The 18,901-nt window shown below is 47.1% G+C and overlaps 1 protein-coding gene and 1 long non-coding RNA gene across 2 annotated transcripts in view; both read right to left on the bottom strand.

The window, feature by feature from the left end:
• PAPOLG (poly(A) polymerase gamma) overlaps positions 1-5,251 on the bottom strand; it is a 65,032-nt gene extending 59,781 nt beyond the window's left edge. Inside the window, exons 1-3 of the mRNA XM_048842797.2 lie at positions 5,235-5,251; positions 202-360; positions 56-122 (exon numbers count right to left, since the gene is read on the bottom strand). Coding sequence (XP_048698754.1) covers positions 56-122; positions 202-360; positions 5,235-5,251 — 243 coding nt within the window. The remainder of the gene's footprint in view (positions 1-55; positions 123-201; positions 361-5,234) is intronic.
• The window catches only part of LOC125633481 (uncharacterized), a 266,677-nt gene that overhangs the window by 235,802 nt on the left and 11,974 nt on the right, over positions 1-18,901 (bottom strand). The window lies entirely within an intron of this gene.

Here is an 18,901-nt window from a genome sequence, read left to right as displayed (position 1 = left end):
ACGTACTTGTTTTCTTTTAAATTGTTTCTTAAATTGCAAATTTAAAAATGTTTACCTTACTCTCACTGAGTTCCGAAATCCATTCTTTGACTAATTTATTCAATTTACCAAGAACAATCAGCCTGTAATGAGAATCATCATTAGACTTAGTTTTTAAAATAGATTCAAGCAATGTGTTTCAATTATATTAAAAAGTTATACCTGTGATTTAGTTCTTTTTCATCTTCAAATACTCCAAATGGCTTCATGGCTTCAATTAATTTCTGAGTGTAAATATAATCTATTTCCTTAGGAGGAGTCAAGCTAATTGGAGATGTTATTCCATAGTGCTTCTGAGGCTGATTCTCCAGCATAGAATTTCTGTTGAAGGAAACAGTAATGTTAAATATAACCAATGCCAGAAATGGTACTCTTACTGTAGTCCATGGTTATACCACTTTAGCCTACACTTTCAAAGCCAACCTCTGCTTTTTCACCCACAGTGGCAAGAAGGTGCAAAGTCGGAAGCCAGACTTAATCCTGAGTAAAGAGAAAGTAATGATTATCCATGAGCTTATCCAAATGCAAGAGGTCAAATTAATGGCACTGCAATGATAATGAAAGCATTATATTTTAGTAACCAATATAGATTTAGGAGGAAAAGAAATTTACTGCTGCCATACTCAAGACCTTAATTCAAGCCATTTACATATAGAGTCAGGTGAAACGTTGCATTTAACATGTGCCAGACTGACTTGAGTTTTCAGTGGCTTTAACAGCAGGGAGCCTTGTTTATGTTAGATTTGTCAGTGATATCACACCTTTATATCCTAGTCTAGACAAAGCCTAAGTGATATTTAAAATAGATTTCAGAGTAGCAGCTGTGTTAGTCTGTATTTGCAAAAAGAAAAGGAGTACTTGTGGCACCTTAGAGACTAACCAATTTATCTGAGCATAAGCTTTCGTGAGCTACAGCTCACTTTTCATTCAGTGGAAAATACAGTGCATCCAATGAAGTGAGCTGTAGCTCACGAAAGCTTATGCTCAAATAAATTGGTTAGTCTCTAAGGTGCCACAAGTACTCCTTTTATTTAAAATAGAGTTTGCCATCAATTTTTTAAAATTACCTTTTTCCTAACCTAGACAAGGCTGAACTCAGCAGAAGATGAATAAAAAAAATGAATGGATGGGACCCCATAGCCATCACTGAGAACAGACCTTGTTGAGTGTGACACAGGCCCAATGAGGTTTCCCACACTTCCTTAGCAGTAATGTATGGACTGGGCAGCATTCCCTCTAATTTTTTAGGTCCAAGTATGGAATGAATATTATGTGCACCAATATGGAGGTGATGTGCATCTCCTGGAAGCAGGTGCCAGGTCCCTGAAGCTCCGTGGTGCATGGGCAGCCAGGGAGGATCCACGCACTGCCCCCACCCAAGGGCCAGCTCTGCAGCTCCCATTGCTCAGGAACCGCAACCAAGGGGAGCTGTGGGGCCGGTGCCTACAGGCACAAGGGCAGCATGCAGAGCCTCCCATGTGTCTAGGGGCCGCAGGGACCTGGAGTCAGCTTCCTGGGAGCTGCGGTAAGCGCTGCAAGGACCCTGCGTCCCTAACCCCCACCTGCACCCCAACCCACTGCCCCAGCCTGGAGTCCTCTCCTGCACGCAAACTCCCTCCCAGAGCCTGCAACCTGGACCCCCCAACCCTCTGCCCCAGCCCTGAGCCCCAAACCCCTCATCCCCAGCCCCACCCTAGAGCCCACACCCGCCCCCAGACCTCAACCCCCTGCCCCAGACCAGAGCCCTCTCCCACACCTTGAACCCCTCATTTCTGGCCCCACCCAGAGCCCTCACCCCCAGCCCAGAGCCCATACCACCCTCCTGCACCCCAACTCCCTGACCCAGGCCAGAGCCCTCTCCCCAAACCTCTCATCCCCAGCCCACACCCCCAGTCAGAGCCCTCTCCCCCCACCCAGACCCCAATCCCCTGCCCTAGCCTGGTGAAAGAGAGTGAGGGTGGGGGAGAACGAGCAGGGGTCCAGGCCTCAGGGAAGGGGCAGGGACGGGGTGTTTGTTTTGTGCGACTAGAAAGTTGGCACCCCTACTCAACTTGTGGGGAACAGGAAGTGCATGGTGGGGGGGAACTTAGTTGTCCAGAACTCCCCACACAGATCCTGTCCCTAGCTCCCTTCAGTCTTTGGGAGGAAGTTCCCCCAGACTCTGGCCTAGCCTGCTGCCCCCTCCCAGTCCTTGGGGGATAATCACTGACCCAGTTCCACTCGTTCACTGGTGGGGAGACTCCCTCACACAGACCATTGCCCTCTGCCCCCACTCACTGGGGATTAATTTGAAACTGGTGACTCTGTCTTGTACCTGGAGGATTTTGCTTTAGAGAGGACATGACCTAGGTCTACTTGGCAGCAATACATACCAGCATGTCAGGTGTGGGATTCCCCGGTTTGGGGAAAGGGTCCTAGCCACGTGCCTCTGCACAAACACCAACCCTCCTCCTAGCAGTCAGAGTTAACCCCCGTGAAAAGTACCACACAACAGTAGAACACCACTTATCTAACCCAGGCAAAGTCAGGAGGAAATCCAGGGTAGAATTTCTAGCAGACATGACAGCTCCAGAACAACATACACACCACTGCCCTGACCTCTAACCTAGCAAAACACACACAGACTTTCTGCCCCACAGCGATGCAATCCCGCCCCACCCCCCCAGGTCAGTCCAACCTGTCCACACACTCAGACATTGGTCTGCGCTGAGAGCTCAAAATGGTGGGTGGGACCCATGTGGGCACAATCACCCATACAGCAGCTGGCTCTCCTTCAAGCAGCTCTTAGTTCTGACTTCGCACAACTTTGGGCTTCAGCATCTTTCTGTGCTGCTTAATTCCATCTGGGGCAGCTCCAGCTTCTTTTGTTCCCCCTCCAAACTCTGCTCATTGGCTCAAACCCTCCCAGGTGGTCTGTTAACCACTTGTGTCCTTGTTTTGGAGTGCATTGCCCCCAATCAATCATGTTTCATTGTCCTGTACAGGGGGGTGGGGAAGGAGAAGGCGGGGGGGGCGGGGAAGAACTAGGGGTTGGAGTTCTACCGCCCTCACAGGGCACAGGCATCCCTCCCAAGAGCTGAATCACCTAGGCGTAAAGCCATGTCTGCGGAGAGCTTGCATCATAGCTCTGACAGGCATGAGCTGCCCTACTCATCTTAGTGCTAAAACAGATGCCTGTGATACTTTGAATGTTAACTATTTCAATGCCCAACAAAGCATGAAAGCAAGAAGTGGATCATATTGAAGCTCTAAGCAATCACTGAAACTCTTTTCAGTGCCATCAGCTTGGGAGAGAATATTTCTCCATTGCAGAGTTAACTTGTGCATTTACTCAGGTGTTGCTCCAACCTGTTCACACACAAATCCCTGTCACTCTAGGTTGGGGTGCTTTAAACAGAGGTTAACAGACAGCAGACGATGTAGGTAAAACAAATGGGCTGAAGGGAACCCCATAGCCATCACTGGGGAAAGACATAGTTGAGTGCAAGACAATGAGCATTCCCACACATGCTTATCAGGAACATGTGGACTGGGCTCAATCAGTCAGTAGGAAGGTGAGACACTGGCCTCAAGCAGACACCCCTTCCCCCCCCCCCCCATCTCCCAAAAATGGGGAGGAAGGGATGTGAAGCAGCATGATTGGATGGAGGGGAGCGAAACAAGCAGGCATTAAAGAAGAGTCATATATGGTTTTCCACAGCAGAGCTCCTCTGGGGCCTCACTTCGCCCTGTCTAAAGCTTCGTAAATGTGACCATGACCCTGGACTGGAGGTCCCAGAAAGTGTGGCTGGGTCCAGGAACAACCCCGCCAGACAGCCTGGAGAAAAAGCAGAGGCTTGGGGAAAGCAGCCAACTCCAAAGACCTCCCCCAAACAGCCAGGAGAGGAGGGCCCTGGAGGCCACCTCCAGAGCTACCCTGAAGCTACAATAAAGCAGCCCCCAGCCCTGCCTAGCAGATCCTCACCCTCACATCTCCTACATGTTTTTTGCAGCAAGCTCCATGAGTGCAAAATGGACCGACACTCCATTCCAAAAACAACCCAGCCCCACTGCCCTACCTTTATATGGTACAGTGCAGCACCATCTGCAACATAATGAAACTTCCACTGGTCACAGCCATCCCAGCAGCCCCTGCAGGAAGAGGCCATCACCCTCAAGCCTCTGGGGAGTGTAAACAGTCCCTGATAGGAAGTGCATATGCAGGGAGATTGAGTGGTTATCCAGGACACCCCACATGGATTGGGGTCCCCACTTCACTCATGACTCCTCACAAAAACCTTGACTTACCCCCACCCCCCATTTGGGGTGGGAAGACTCCCTCATACAGACCCTGACCTCAGCCGTCCTCAATCATTGGCAGAGGGAAGCAAAGACTCTCTCACACAGATGCTGCCCTGGGACCCCTCACTCATTATGGGAGGAGGGGGAGGAAGGACTCCCTCACACAGAACCTGCCCCAGGTCCCCACCTCCACTCACTGGAAATTAATTTCAAATTGATGACAGTCCTTTGTAACTAGAGGATGCTGCTTTATGGAGCAGAGCACAAGCTGGGGCTCTCCTTGGCAGGAACTCATACCAGCACCTCTCCCAAGAGTTGAGCGAAGAGTAAAGCCATGTCTGTGGAGAGTTTGTAGCCACAGCTCTGATAGGTGTGAGCTGCCCTAATCATCTCAGTGAGTGCCAGTGATGGGGCTTTAAGTATTAACTATTTCACTGCTCATCAAAGCACATAAAGAAACAGATCAGGCCTAGTCTAGACCTAAAATTTAGGTTGATCTAGCTGCATCACCCAGGGCTGTGAAAAAAATCTCACAGGGAAACTAGCCTCAGGTGGTCCCCTCTCCCAAGAAAGGGGATGTAAAGCAGTATGGAGTATAGGGAGAAATGGAGACAACTAGACATTAGGGAAGAGCCTGATCATATGGTTTGCTATAGCAGAACTCCTCTAGGGGCTAATTTCACACCTCCTGAAGTCCACCATCAAAATCTCAGACAGCAGGGCCCAAGGAAAACAAACAGGTCTGGGGAAACCTCCACACCTGCAACAGCCAGAGTAAAAAGAAGGACCCCAGGGAAAGTAGCCAAGTCCAAGGACACCTGATATAGCCAGAGAAGGGGGCTAGGGACCACCCCCAGAACTTCACTGCAGCTACAATAAAGTAGCCCCCCCAGGGCTTTCCAGCCAATCCTCACCCACACATCTCCTTCATAACCTCCACTTGCAAGCACCACACAAGTGAAACCAACCAACACTCTGCTTCAAAAGCAAGCTGCTACCAGCCCCTGCCTGCCTCTATATAGTGCCACGCCTCTGAAAGTCACAGCCTTCCCAATAGCCCCAGGGGCCAAAGACTGCCCCGCCCTTCCCTCAGCCTGTGGCCTATTGGGGAGTGTAAACAATCTCTGATGGGAAATGCACGTGGAGAGAGACTGATTCTTCACACAGACCCTGTCCTGTTTCCCCCTTTGCTCCTCAGGGGGACATTCCTTCATAGAGACCCTCTCTTGGGCCTTCCTCATTCTTCAGGGGGACACTTCCTCATACAGAGCCAGTCCTGAGCCCCTCTTGCTTATGGGAAGGAGACTCCCTCCCACAGATGTTGCTCCAGGCTCCCCTCACTCACTAGAATTTAACTTCAAATTGGTGACTCTCCTTGTAGCTGGAGGATGTTGCTTTATGGAGAAAAGCATGAGCTGGGGCCCTCCTTGGCAGTAGTGCATACCAGCATCTCTCTCAAGAGTTGAAACAAGGGTAAAGGCATGTCTGTGGAGAGCTTGCAGCCATAGCACTGACAAGTGTGAGCTGCCCCATTCATCTCAGTGAGTGCTGACTCAGATGCCAGTGATGGTGCTTTAAGTGTTGACTATTTGACTGACCATCAAAGCATGTAATAAAGAAGTAGATCATATTCTGAAACTCTAAGCAATCTACCTGAGCAACAACTCTTTTTGGTGCCATCAGCTTGGGAGAGCATGTCTTGGGGAGAGTATTACTCCATTGCAGAGTTAACTTGGGCTCTTAGTCAGGAATTGCTCCTAACCCCCTTGTGTCGACACACAAATCCCTCTCACCAAAGTTCAGAGATGCTTGCAACTGAGGGTAACTGGCTTATCTGGAGTTAGAACAGAGCCAGAGTCAGGCTTTTGCTGAGGCCTTGTTTTCAATGTTAAAAAGGTGTGTTTTTTAATCTCCGGGTAACAGGCTTGTGAGCTATCCCAAGGTAAAACCACAGTGAAACAAGGCACTTTAGTTTTACCACAAAGTAAACCAGGTGAGGTCTGCACAATACTCTTGCCTGGGGTTGATCTCACCTAGTTTACCTCATGTTAAAACTAAAGTGCCTTGTCTTCACAGTGGTTTTACCTCAGGATAGCTCATACATGTTAGTTCCCTCCATATAAAAACACACCTCTATTAGTGGTGAAGACAAGGCTTTGAACTGGTTACCAGTAATAGTCCCACAGTTCTGCCCAGTGCCCAGAAGGACAGACAAGTTCTCCCACAATTCACCAGAGAAGAATCATAGAGCGGAAGCACAAAAAAGAATAGGATGTGTCCCCAGAAGTTATAGTGACACACAAGGGGGAGCGCAGCACCAGTGAGGACACTAACTCAAGCAGGGCTTTGCAATGTGCCTGCTCACACCTGGATGCTGGTCACTTGGGCTAAATTGGCAGTGAAGACAAACCCTAGGTGGTTGGATTGAAGAGGGTTGGGATGTCTGGCTCTCAGCCATGTTACCTGTTTCTCCAGTAGTTACTGAGGTGAAAGGAAATTGAGGTGTCTGTTTCTGCTGTGTTCTCCCCTTCCCCAGTAGGTGCTGGGGCAGGAGGGGATCAGGGTATCTGTCTATCTGCCATGTTCTCCCTTTCCTCTGTAGGGTGGTGGGGAGGATGGGTATTGGGCTGTGTGTCTCTCTGCCCTGTTCCCCCTTTCCCTCATAGGTAGTGGGGCAGTGGGCATTGTGTATCTGGCTTTCTGCTATGTCCCCCCCTTTTCCCTGTAGATAGCTCACACCTGGGCAAGGCTAACTCAGGTTAACTCTGCAGTGAAGACGCCCTTATTTTTTTCTGCAAAGAACCAAGCCTAAGCAGCCCAGGTGCACTTCTGAGTCCCACTGTGGGGGGGAGGGAGGAGTTAACCTGCAGGAATCAACAAAGCCCCTAGAGCACACATGATCTTATTGATTTAATATTTCTATTGAAGTAGTGCATAGAAGCTGACCTAGCTAGGACCCTGTGATGCTAGGTGCTGCACAGACCTATAGAAAATGACAGTCCCTTTCCCAAAGAACTTATGTCTGCACAATCTATTGCAAGTGACGCCTTATTTTGGTATCTCAAGTATGCAGTGCATATGTTGTGCATCTTGCCTTTGTGTTTTTCAATGAGATATTGAATCTCTCCCATTCACATTGTTCTCACAGTGGAAACTGCCAAGGTGTACACAAAAGATGCTCACACTCACTTTAATTGTACTTACTTGCACTACCAACAGCTTTTTCTAATTAAAATTAAAACTAAATAATGTATATATGGTTTATTGCGTTTCACTGGATGTATTTGGATGGGGAAACCAAACTGGTCATTATCATTTCTTGATTCTCTTGCACCAGTGCAGTGCTGGGGTCACAACATGGCAGAACAAGGTTATTATAATTTTGAAAATTTTCATTAAAATCTGTGAATATTTTATTGGTATTAAGTTGTTAGCCCTCTCAAGCATATAGACCATAACTTTTATAATATCTTCAGAAAATTGTTGGTCTAAAGGAAGCCGATGGTATTAATTTTTAAAAAGCCATCTGTGTGCAAACATGTAATATACTTCTTGAGTTTCATTCTGTGCCAAACAGAAAACCTGAGTGCTCATCCAAATAATAATTTTGTATATGTCTCACAAAGATGACACATAACTTTGTTAAAAGTCTTTTACTGGTTTACATGGCACCTATTAGCCTCACAGCCCTTGTCTGGGAAAACAGGTGGAAGAGATTTTTTGGGGGATTTGCACACTAGTACAGCTCAGTTCAGGTAAAAGGTAAATGTAATTTTAAGGTCCATCTAGTGGTAGGGTGTCAGTAGTTCAGTTTTCTTTATTCAGTCCACCTAGGCACCAATTCTGGAAAGTGATCCACAAGAGCCGACCCTTCTGCCTGTGCAGAATCATTTCACAGGACCAGTACCTGACACAGAATCTCTCAGTACACTTTGCAAGGGTGGATAAAGATTCTTACTTTCCATTGCTCTGCTTAAGTCATATTGTCTCTGTGTAAATTTAGTGCTTGTGAAAGTTACTGAACTGATAGCACTATTTGTCTATTGTAGAGTTTTATAAGGCATCTGTGTGTATGAACCAACTTGCAGGATTGGGGCCTAAGTCTATGGGCGGTAGGTATCATAGGCTGGGGGAGACGGTGTCTCCCCAAACAGCCAGGTGTGGCCCCACCCACGCTTCACCCCCAGACTCCCTCCTGCATCCCACTGCAGTTTCCCCTATGCAGTGGCCCCGGCTTAGCGCTCCAAGGCTTGGGAGAGGGAGGCATTGTCCCCCTGGTGTTCCAGGGCTAGTGGGGAATGCGCTGGCCACCTTTTCAGCACTCTGGGGCTGGGCGTGCCAGCCTGGGGGCATGGACCGGCAGTCAAAGTGGGGGGGCTCTGGGCTCCGGTGGGGGTGGGGGTGTGTCCAGAAGGGGTGGGGCCTCAGGCAGAAGGGGTTCACGTGCCACCCATGCCTGAGTCCTTTGTATATATTCACAGAACAAGTATAGCCGTGGCAGTAAAGCTTATGCACTTTGCCTTTGTTTCAAGTCCTATCTCTAGAGGTGAAAGGGTAGATCAGTCTCCATACTTATTCATTCTTAGTCTCTTTGATGAAACTGACGGTGAATACTAACCGGTGATTTTTGTGATGTGGCCGCTGAGATTTGAACAGAAAGCGAACTCATTTCTCAGCAGGGCACCACAAATCATCAGCTTGTAACAACTTTTGGTTACTACTGACTAAGTAATGAAAGGCCCGTCTCAATTATTCAGTCCCACTTAGGAAAAATTCTTAATCTTTAACTCCACTCCATTTATAAAACTCTTGAAAAAGAATTTATTTAACATCACATTTTTCTTAAGATATAACAACTTATTAAAGAGTAGCTAATGCCTTGTGAAAAATGTTTATGACAATCTACCTAGACACAATTCTGGATCTATGTGATATTTTCATTACTTTGTTCCTCCCACCCATATTGTAACAAATTACATGAAAATAGGATCTTTTTTGTATCTTCTCTGCAATAGTATACACAGAATTATCAATATGTTTGCAGTCATAGCTATTATGCACTGTATATTTATACACTGTGCACTGAATGCTCCTTTCTTCATTGGTGATCCTTCTCTTATTTAATAAAAATAGCTCATCTTAAAACAGTAAATGGAATAAAAAAACAATGGTATTTTCTTACTTTGATTTTACTTTTAATATTGAAAATGACAGAATCTTATTTATACCAAATGGGTTCTCCCCTTGAGCTTGTTATTTAAATCAAAGTAAGCTTGATGCCTAAAGAAGTAAATACAAATATCAATCCCCTGGAAGAGGAAATCAAGGGGAGCTTTTCTAGACACTTACTCCAGTAAGTAACTTTACTATCTCGCACAGTCCCATTAAAATCAATAGGACTGCTCATGGCAACATTAAAGAGCTGGGTAGAGTCTTTTTTTGGGTTGCATTAAAACCCCATTGACATTGATACGTGTGAGCTCACCCTTTAATTAACATAAGTGTAAGCATAGGCCCCCGCCTAAGACTAAAAGAGCATCTGAACCAGTCCAGGAGCTGCTGGCTGAGTATTGTTTTGGGCATGTGTGGTAAGGCAGAAAAGTCAAAAGACAAGAACAGAGAGAGGCAGAGGGGCATAGGCACAGGAAGTAGGGGGGCAGTGGGTGCTGCAACATCCCCAGGTTTTATGCAGGGCTGCTGGCCCCACACCCTGCTCTCCAGCCGCTGGTTCGGCACATAAATCCTGGGGGTGCCTTCCCATGCCTATGCCCTACTCCAAGCCCTCTGCCTGCACTCCACTCCCAAACCCCTCACCACACCTGGGGCTCGGGTCCTGGCCGCCTGCCCCACTCCCCAGCCACTGGCCCTGTGCCCAAGGCCCCACTCCCAGCCCCACACCTGGGGCCCTACTCCTGGGACCCCAGCCACCAGCCCCACTCCCTGGCCCCATGCCCGGCTCCATCTGCTGCTCCCAGGCTTCTGCACCCAGGGCCCCCCCCCCACTCCCAGCCCCGCAGCTCAGGTCCTGGGGCCCCAGCCACCAGTCCCATGCCTGGCCCTAAACTCCCAGGGCTCCACTCCTGGGGCCCTCTGCTCTTGGCCCCGCACATGGGGTCCCGGCTGCCTGCCCCTACCCAGGGCTCCGCTCCTGGCCCCACCCACACCTGTGTCCTCAGCCCCCTAATCCCATCCAGATCCCCCACTCCCAGAGACACAGCTGTGCTCCCAGCCTTAGTGGGATGGGGAGGGGGTAGACAGGGGTAAGTGGGCTGGCTTTCAGCACCCCCACTACTAAAAGTGTTCCAGTACTACTGCAGAGAAGAGAAAAAAGCAAGAAAGCCAAGCAGGGGACAATGGGACAATGCAAATATCACAAACCAGGGTATGGGGGCTCTGGCCTAGTTGCTGGAGCAGGAGTCAGGAACTAAAGCCAGGGGTCACAGCCAGCATCAGGAAACCAAAGCCAAGGGCTCAGAGTTAGCATTACAAAGCCAGTGGGGAGGGAAAAGCATTGAGTAGCCAGAGAGCACCTGTTGTTGTTGGGGTTAAGAGCAGGTTTGCTGACTTCCCTAGCCCATCAGGAGGTGGAGTCAATCAAGTAGCTGTGCTCAGAGGCTGCTTGGAGACTGGGAAGCTACAGCTGTAAGTTCTCATTCCATCCTGACAGCGACCCTAGAAAAAGACAGAGAGCTGGGGCTTGGCTGTGTTGGCAAAAAAGGCTTGAAGCTGTAAGCTAGGAAACTGCTCCTTTTGGTCTTGGTGCCTTCTGAGAAGGACTTCATATGTTCCCTGTAAATAAACAGGAATGCATTAAAGAAAATACCAGACTCCATCAATCTCTACTTCCACCCTCAACTTTGACTGCTTGGTTCAAAAAGGGGCAACAGTAGTAAAATTAAACACATGCATTAGTGTTTGCAGGATTGGGGCCTTAATTTGTACTAGGGGCCTGACATTGGGAGTCTTTCCATTGACTTCAGTGGGGTTTGGATGAGGTTGAGGAGGGGTCAATAGAAGCAGAAGTGACTGGGGATTATATAAGCAGAGAGGCCCCTAGAACAGGGGGTCTCAACCCTTTTCTGTCTGAGGCCTTCCCCAACGTGCTATAAAAGCTCAGTGGCCCACCTGTGTCACAGCAACTGATTTTCGGCATATAAAAGCCAGGGCTGCCATCAGCGGGTAGCAAACAGGGCAACTGCTTGGGGCCCCAGGGAGCCCCATGACGCTAAGCTGCTCTGGCTTCGGCATCAGCCCAGGTGGTGGGGCTCAGGGCCTCCGGCTTCAGCCCCATGCAGGGGGGCTTTGCCTTTCAGCCTTGGGCCCCAGTGAGTCTGATGCGGGCCCTGAAACCTGCTCGTGGCCCCCCAGGGGATCCCGGACCCTGGTTGAGAACCACTGCCCTAGAGGAGCAGGATAGTAGGATGGGGAGGTGGCAGTAGCTAGCATGGGGAGTAGAATAGGATCAGAGGAGGTCAGGAATAGGGGGGAAGAGTCAACAGCAGAGGAGGGGGACAGGAGCCAGGGTGAAAGGGGATTGGATAGGAGCAGAGTGGATGGATAGGACGGAGCTTGGATATGTTGGAGGATATGAGCAGAGGGAGAGAAGGGCAAGGAGCTGGTATGGAGGAGTGGATGTGGGATAGGGACAGGAGCTGGGATGGGTGGGTAGGAGCAGATGGGGAAGGAGATGGGCTAAAGGCAGAAGTATCTATAATCACTATCTCACACTCCTATGCAGAACCTGAAAGTGAGCTCAGGAGTCCTGAAAGCAAAGAGCTGTGAAACCTTTTGGCAAAGTGTTCTAGTGACTGGTTCACACAGAGGATAACAGGCTTCTACTGTTACCATTGGCTCAAGTGCTGTGGATCTAAACATTGAACCCTGCTAATGACCCAAGTTATGGGTCTGTAGGGTTCCTCATCATGCTATTTCTATTTTTTTAATTAGGAATTACATAAAGGTTACAAAGTCAAGCACTCAAAAGTTAGGAAATGCTAAGATTAAGGTTGCCTGTCACACTACTAGGCATATGTAATATATATTTACTGACAAAAAGCTTTGTTAACACAGAGTTAAGGTTACCTGGTGATATCTTATGCCCTTCCAGAACATAAACTTCGGCAAAACTCAAATTTCTGAAAACCAGGAAATATAGAGTTAAGGTACATGGCAATGTGATCTCAACTCTGCCCTGTGAAGCTGGCAATGGCTACTAGGAATATTCTGCTTGCACTCCAGCTGCATTCACTGTGTTATGTGTAGCTGTACTGCATGGTGAAAGGATTAGTTGGAGCAGTTTGGTAGAGCCGTGTTTGTGATATGAGGTGAGTCAGGGGGCACATGCCTCTCTGGGAGCAGGTTGAGTCCCTCTCCTAGATCCCTGTGTGTGTGATCAAAGGAAAGAGGTGCATGTGTACACTGAAAGATCCAGAATGCCTAATTTCAGCACTGCATTGTGTAGGTTGTTTCAGTAATAGGGTACAGGGGTCTTCCTGTCGTGGAGATTGTCAGCAGCTAGGTGGGAGATGAGTATGGCCTGTGGGTTTAATGAAGGATAAGTGATGTTAGATGGCACCATGTGCATAAGGGTGAAGGGATTGTAAAATTTACCATATATTCTTTCTGTGGAGCAGGCTAAGTATAAATCTGAGTGGAGGGCTGGCATAGGTAGCTCCTGTTCAGTACAGTGCAAAGGCAGAGTACAAGTGTAACCCATGTGCCTAATAGGGAGATATCTCTTTAAGAGACCCATTGAGGGGAGGTAGGAGTGAGTTGGGTCTGGGTCATTGTTGGGAGGCTGATTTAGCACTCCACATCCAGAAGCTTCTGGAATTGGGTGTGGTAGTTCTGGGTTTGCTCCAATGGGTTCCCTTGTTGCTAGGGTCAGACTCCATGAGGGCAAGCAGCCAGGGCAGCTGCTTTAGTAAGAGCCATGTGTCTTGTGTGAGTTGGGAGAAGCTGAGCCCAGGAGCAGGAATGAGGCTGTTGTCCCTAACTCTGAAGCATTTTGCAGCAGGGTTTTCTTTAAATCTATGCACTTGTGACTTAACTGAGTGATTGGTTAATCAGTTAGCTGACTGGCTAGCAGTGATTTCAGTAGAGGAAGAGTCTGCCTGGATTCCATCTGAAAAGTCCTACAAGCAAGTGGAGGGAAGATGTTGTTTTAGACTCAGTAGACTGTCTAGATTTGGTGATTAAAGACTCTAATTGAGACTCAGGTGAACTAAACCTAAGCTTTTGGGAACTCTCAGTTTCTTCTCATTGTGTTTGTGTAGGGAGTGAACTGTTCAGATTTTGATTTGTTTTCTTGCTTTATGTTTATCTGTGAAGACAATGTATGTGGGTTATAAAATAGCCATGTTATGCTATAAAAATTAGATTGTTTCTTTATCATAAGATTTTATAAAGTTATTTAATTAACTTCATTTCTTTAGTTCCCTTTGGGACTTGAATGTGGGGAGGTTGACCCTGTGCAATCCTTGCTGAAAATCCTTAGAGACTGAACTCTGGGCCTGAGCTACTTTTCTATGGGAGTTTTTTTTTTTTTTTAAGGCACTGGAGAAGGGCAGTGAAGTGAACTCTAGCCCACCCAAAGGCTACACAAGTATGTGCGTTGCGTGTATTGGGGCATTGCTTAAAGAGGGCAGAGTTAAGGTTGTGTGGGCATTTACCTTAACACTATATTTCCTGGGTTTTAGAAGTCTGAGAGTTGCTGAACTCAACATTCTGAAAGGACATGAGATATTGGGTAACCTTAACTCTGCATCAAGTTTTTGTCCGTTAATTTTTTTAAGCAGAAAGAAATGTTGTTGGTAGGAGTTAGTGGTCATTTAAGCAGTTGTAGTTGTTATGTAGGTTAGCAATTGACATGCTGTTGTGGCCAGGTAATGATAATTATACCTAGCTGCTACATAATGCTTTTCATCAGTAGAGCTCAAGCACTTTACCAGGAAGGAAAACATAATTATCCTCATTGTACAGATGGGGAAATTGGGACATACAAAATGAGTTGGGAGGGGGCTCTACACATTCATCTACAGCATAGGGGGCTTGGAGAGGTGTAAAGTGGCCAGTCATCTCAATGCAATATTTTCAGATGAATGAAAACACTTTAAGATGAATACAGCCTGAAAAATAGCTCTGAGACGTAAGAACTTCTCCTTTCATCTCAATGGGTATTCTAGTACCCCCCCTACACACCTACCCCAAAACTAGTGCTTGAGAACCGGTGATACACGTCAGGCATGCCATTCTCAACTCCTCACCCCAGTCTCAGCAGTGTATTCTTGGTGCATGCTCCCAGTATGCCTCGTCTCAGCTTTCCAGAGGGGCAGGGCTTCTCTAGATGCTCGCTCACCTGGGCGCAGGAAGAGGGGCTCAGACACCCTAGAGGGACAGGAGGTCCCCAAATCCTTGCACTCAAATGTGAGGCAGAGAGAGATGCTTGGACACCCACAGAGGGACAGCCTCCCACCCCCAGATCCCAGCACACACAGGATGGGAGAATGTGGAGTTGACAGGTGCCCAAGACCCCTAATGTCCCCCACTCATCCTGCTACCTGCCTACATGTCACCCCTTCCAGTATCTCATCTTTTCCCTCCCATTTCCCTAATCCCCACATCCTCCCCCAACCAGAGTCCCGATCCCCTATCACACATCCCTATTTATCCCTCTTCCCATAATCTACTTCCGCTCGCTGCAGCCCCAAAGCCCTCTCCTCCTATTCCCCCCCCCACACACCATTTCCCTCTCCTCTCCCAGCAAGCATTCACGTATGTCATAATACTTTGGGGGCCTTCTGAATTTTCTGCTTGTAGAATTTTCTCAGCATAACCCCCCTCTCCCCCGCTAAAACCCTTTGACAGAGGCCAATGGTAGTAACATGTCTACATTTCATTTTCAGATTTCTGCCCAAGGTTGGGTTTGAATTTGCAGTGCTTGGGTGGTGTGCAGATTCAATGGGCATAATGTGTCTCAGCCACGCAGAGCTGGTGAATAACAACAGATGGCTAGCCACCCCCTTGGGCACTCTGTCTGCACGTGACCAGTGTAATCCTTTTGATGTGTGAGCATTAGGCATGACCCTGTCTGTAGAACCTAACTCTTTCTTGAATAGTGTTTCCAGTATTGCTGCTCCAAAGGGGTAGTGGATGGCAAGCACTAGCTGGGGTAGATGTTGAGTGCCTGAGACTCTTTGGGGCCCAATCAGAACCCTGGCTTGCAAAAAATGTTCATAGACTCTGTCATGCTTAAGGAAAGATGTTTTTTGGGGAGACTGTATCTCAGGCACCCCTTGCTCAAAGGGCCCCAAAATTAGCTCATTAACCCAAACCCGTGCCCCCATAAGGCACGCCAAATTTCAGAGCAATCCAAGTAACCATGCAGATTTTAGAGCACTTAGAAGAGTCACCCATTAAACAGAAAGTGACTCTTAAGTATGGCAGAGCTGGCACTCTGCTATAATACATACCCAGAAATTGTCTTCAAAGAACACGGCTCTGGGTATTTAACCAAGAAAGGGACTTCACTCTTAGCCCGTGGTATGTAATTTTTTTGACCGAGCTGGTTTGCTACTACTGGTGTGAGCTATTCATGTCTGGTACTGACGGTTATAGTTGAATCCTTGCCGATTTTGAACTGCTTGTTAAGACTTCAGCTTGAACAGTGAGGCTTCCACTTGAACCAGAGAGACAAATAGTGATCGTCTTTCCTAGAGAAGTCTCTTAATGTTATGCTCTTCTTGGCACCCATGGATTTCCACAAGGTTTTCTATATTTTTTCACCTCTTCAACAGAAATATCTTTGCGGGAGACTGTACATTACTTAGTCTGGATCCCAGTGGACACTAGGATTAGTGTGTTGAACAGGTCATTTTCCCCATTTCACTCCAAATTGAAGCCAAGATTAATTGTGGTATTCACCAGCTTCTAAAACAAGATAGGTTATAGAAACTCTCTGTGAGCTCACTGAAGCAGCACTAATCTCACTGCTCTCAATGAGGGTCTCTTTCTTTGATCAACTCATTCTCTCTCAGCAGGCCAAAAAATAGCCACAGGATACATGGTTTACAATCATGTTAATTTTACTTCTAGTTTGTCTTTAGTTATTGGAGATTAATGAATAAAAGTGGTATTTAAATTTACAACCAGTTCTCTTCTAATCACTTGGCAGTATTATGGCTGGTAGTTTGCTACTTTGATTACCTGAGCCAGCCTTCTGAAAGACTCTTCTGTTCCATTTAAAGCAAGACTTTTCAATAGATGGGGTGCAAACCACAGGTGGGTTATGAGGGGCTGCTTCCTGATAGCTACCCCATGGGTTGAGAAAAAACAATTCCTAAAATTTCGTGGTCTCAGTCCCAGCAGAAGATCATGAGGGGAGGTAAGGAGCTGCTAGTTCTCTCCCGGCTATGCTCCCTCTGACCCACCTCAATTGCACACTTACCCAATTCCAAAAAGTTGTTCATTCTTCTTCTACTCTACTCCCTCTTTCCATACACTGCTCAGCTATGGTAAGTGGTGCTGCCCTGTAAAAGAGAAGTCAGTGTCTGTCTCTCTCTCTCTCTCTCTCTCTCAATACACTTCAGAGTAAGAGCAAGCTAGGACTGATTATTAGAGAATCAGGAGTTTGATGAAAATCTCTCTTTACCACCTCTCCTCCCTTTAGCATAGCTAGCTTTGGGTTTATGACAAGTAGGATGGATTATACAGCTCCTTTCACACATAAGGTATCTAAACAGCAATCCTCAACCCAGACCCTACCAGTTCTTGAAAATCATTGCAACGCATAGGTTATATAGACAATCTTTAAAATCTTCTTGCCCAACAGCCCAGGAACCAGCTCTGTTCAATTGAACACCTCCAGAATAGAATGGAAAACTGATAAGAGCATAGGAAGGGGGCTTTTAATGGTTAGTTACTCAGTAAATGAGTTATTTCAGGACATGCAGAGAGAAGCTTTAGGTGTGAGGGTCGGAGTTCACATTAATTTGATAATATTTGTGAAACTGTGTGGAACACTTATATGATCTTGATTACTAGAATTCTCATAACTATTCAGTGACCTTTGTATTTCTCAATATTAGAAAATGTAGGGGAAGTTTACTGGTGCATGAGATGGATTTCTATATTATGTCATTAGCATTAATTATTTCTAGAGTGCTGTAAGTTTGTTTTTTCTCCACTATTTTTTCTCTTGTCATATACTAAGATTGTAACCTCTTATCAGTCTTCAGAACCTCTGCCACCACTTTACCTACAGTTGATTTTCCAACATCAAACTCGTTAGCAATGGATCGGTGGCAGTCTGGAGTAGCCAGCTTCCAAATGCTTATAGCAACCCCCTTCTTGTCTGATATGGCTGCCCTCATATGTGCGTTGTGATGCTGGCAGGTCAGGGCAAACAGCTCACAAACCTCCAGAAATGTAGTTTTCTTCATGCGAAAGTCCTGGACCCACTGCTGGTCATCCCAGGTCCACTTGATGATGTGATCCCACCAGTCTGCACTTGTGGCGTTGCTCCGGAAGTGCTAGTCTGTGCAGGGGCATCTGTGGCTATTCTGAGAGTCATGAGCAGCATCAGTCAGTTGGGATCTTCCATGTCTATATCTTCCTCCTGCTCCATCATTAGTTCTGTCAGGTTCCTTCTGTGGGTCAGAAAACACCACCAAAAGGTCCATCAGCATCTCATTTAAGCTCTGCCTGTTTCCTGAAATAGGAGTAAAAGCCCAAGCAAGAGAAATTCTTCAAATGGTGACTCCTCCATGTTGCTGGCTCTGGTTGCTGGGAGTGTACAGACCAAAATGATGGCTCGACAAGATGTGCTGGCAGGCTGCACAAGCTTCCTGTGATGTGGGGTGGTCTGACGGGGAGACAGTTAAGTTTTCCCACACTACACCATGAACAAAGTGCTAGAGCGGCCATATTTCAGAAGGGCACTCGATAGTTTCGGATATGATTGGTTGGACTCAGGTCTGTCTACTGCAGTGTGTGTTCTGGGGTCCTGGTGTGAGTCCTGGGCTCAAAAATTCTTAACCTGGGATCTCCAATGAGTGTGGACAGTCAAGTCCTGGGTCCCACTAATCCTGGGTTTACATTGCAGTGCAGACATACTCCTAGTGAGGAACTCTCAAATCCCTGGCTTCCTGCTGTACCTGGGTTGTTTCTTGTGCCTTGAGGAAACCATGGGCCAGATCCTCAGTTGGTGTAAATTACCAGTGCTCCATGGAAATCCATGCAATTGTGCCAGTTTTCATCAACTCAGGATCTGGCCCATGATTTAAAGGAAAGCTTCAGGAGAATAAAAAATTGTTTCTAAGTATCTGATTGAATGTAAAACACTAAATCACTAATGATAACTTCTTATAAATGCTCCTTGTATAAAAATTAGATATGAAATTACTGAGCTGGAATTGGACCCATAGTCAGTGTGATCAGGAGGATGCGACCTGCAGGCAGTTACAGACATAGTCCTCATCCCACAATGAGCTCTCTGTGGGTGGACACTTGTGTAGGTGGAGCCCCATTGACCTAGAAGATTTCCTCAGATCTTATTAGATAAATTCCATATTTGTTCTGGGTT

Source organism: Caretta caretta, chromosome 3, assembly GCF_965140235.1.
Source record: "Caretta caretta isolate rCarCar2 chromosome 3, rCarCar1.hap1, whole genome shotgun sequence".
In the NCBI taxonomy this organism is placed as follows: Eukaryota; Metazoa; Chordata; order Testudines; family Cheloniidae; genus Caretta; species Caretta caretta.
The sequence above is the reverse complement of the archived record's forward strand: the minus strand, read 5'-3'. Positions and strand labels throughout refer to the sequence as shown.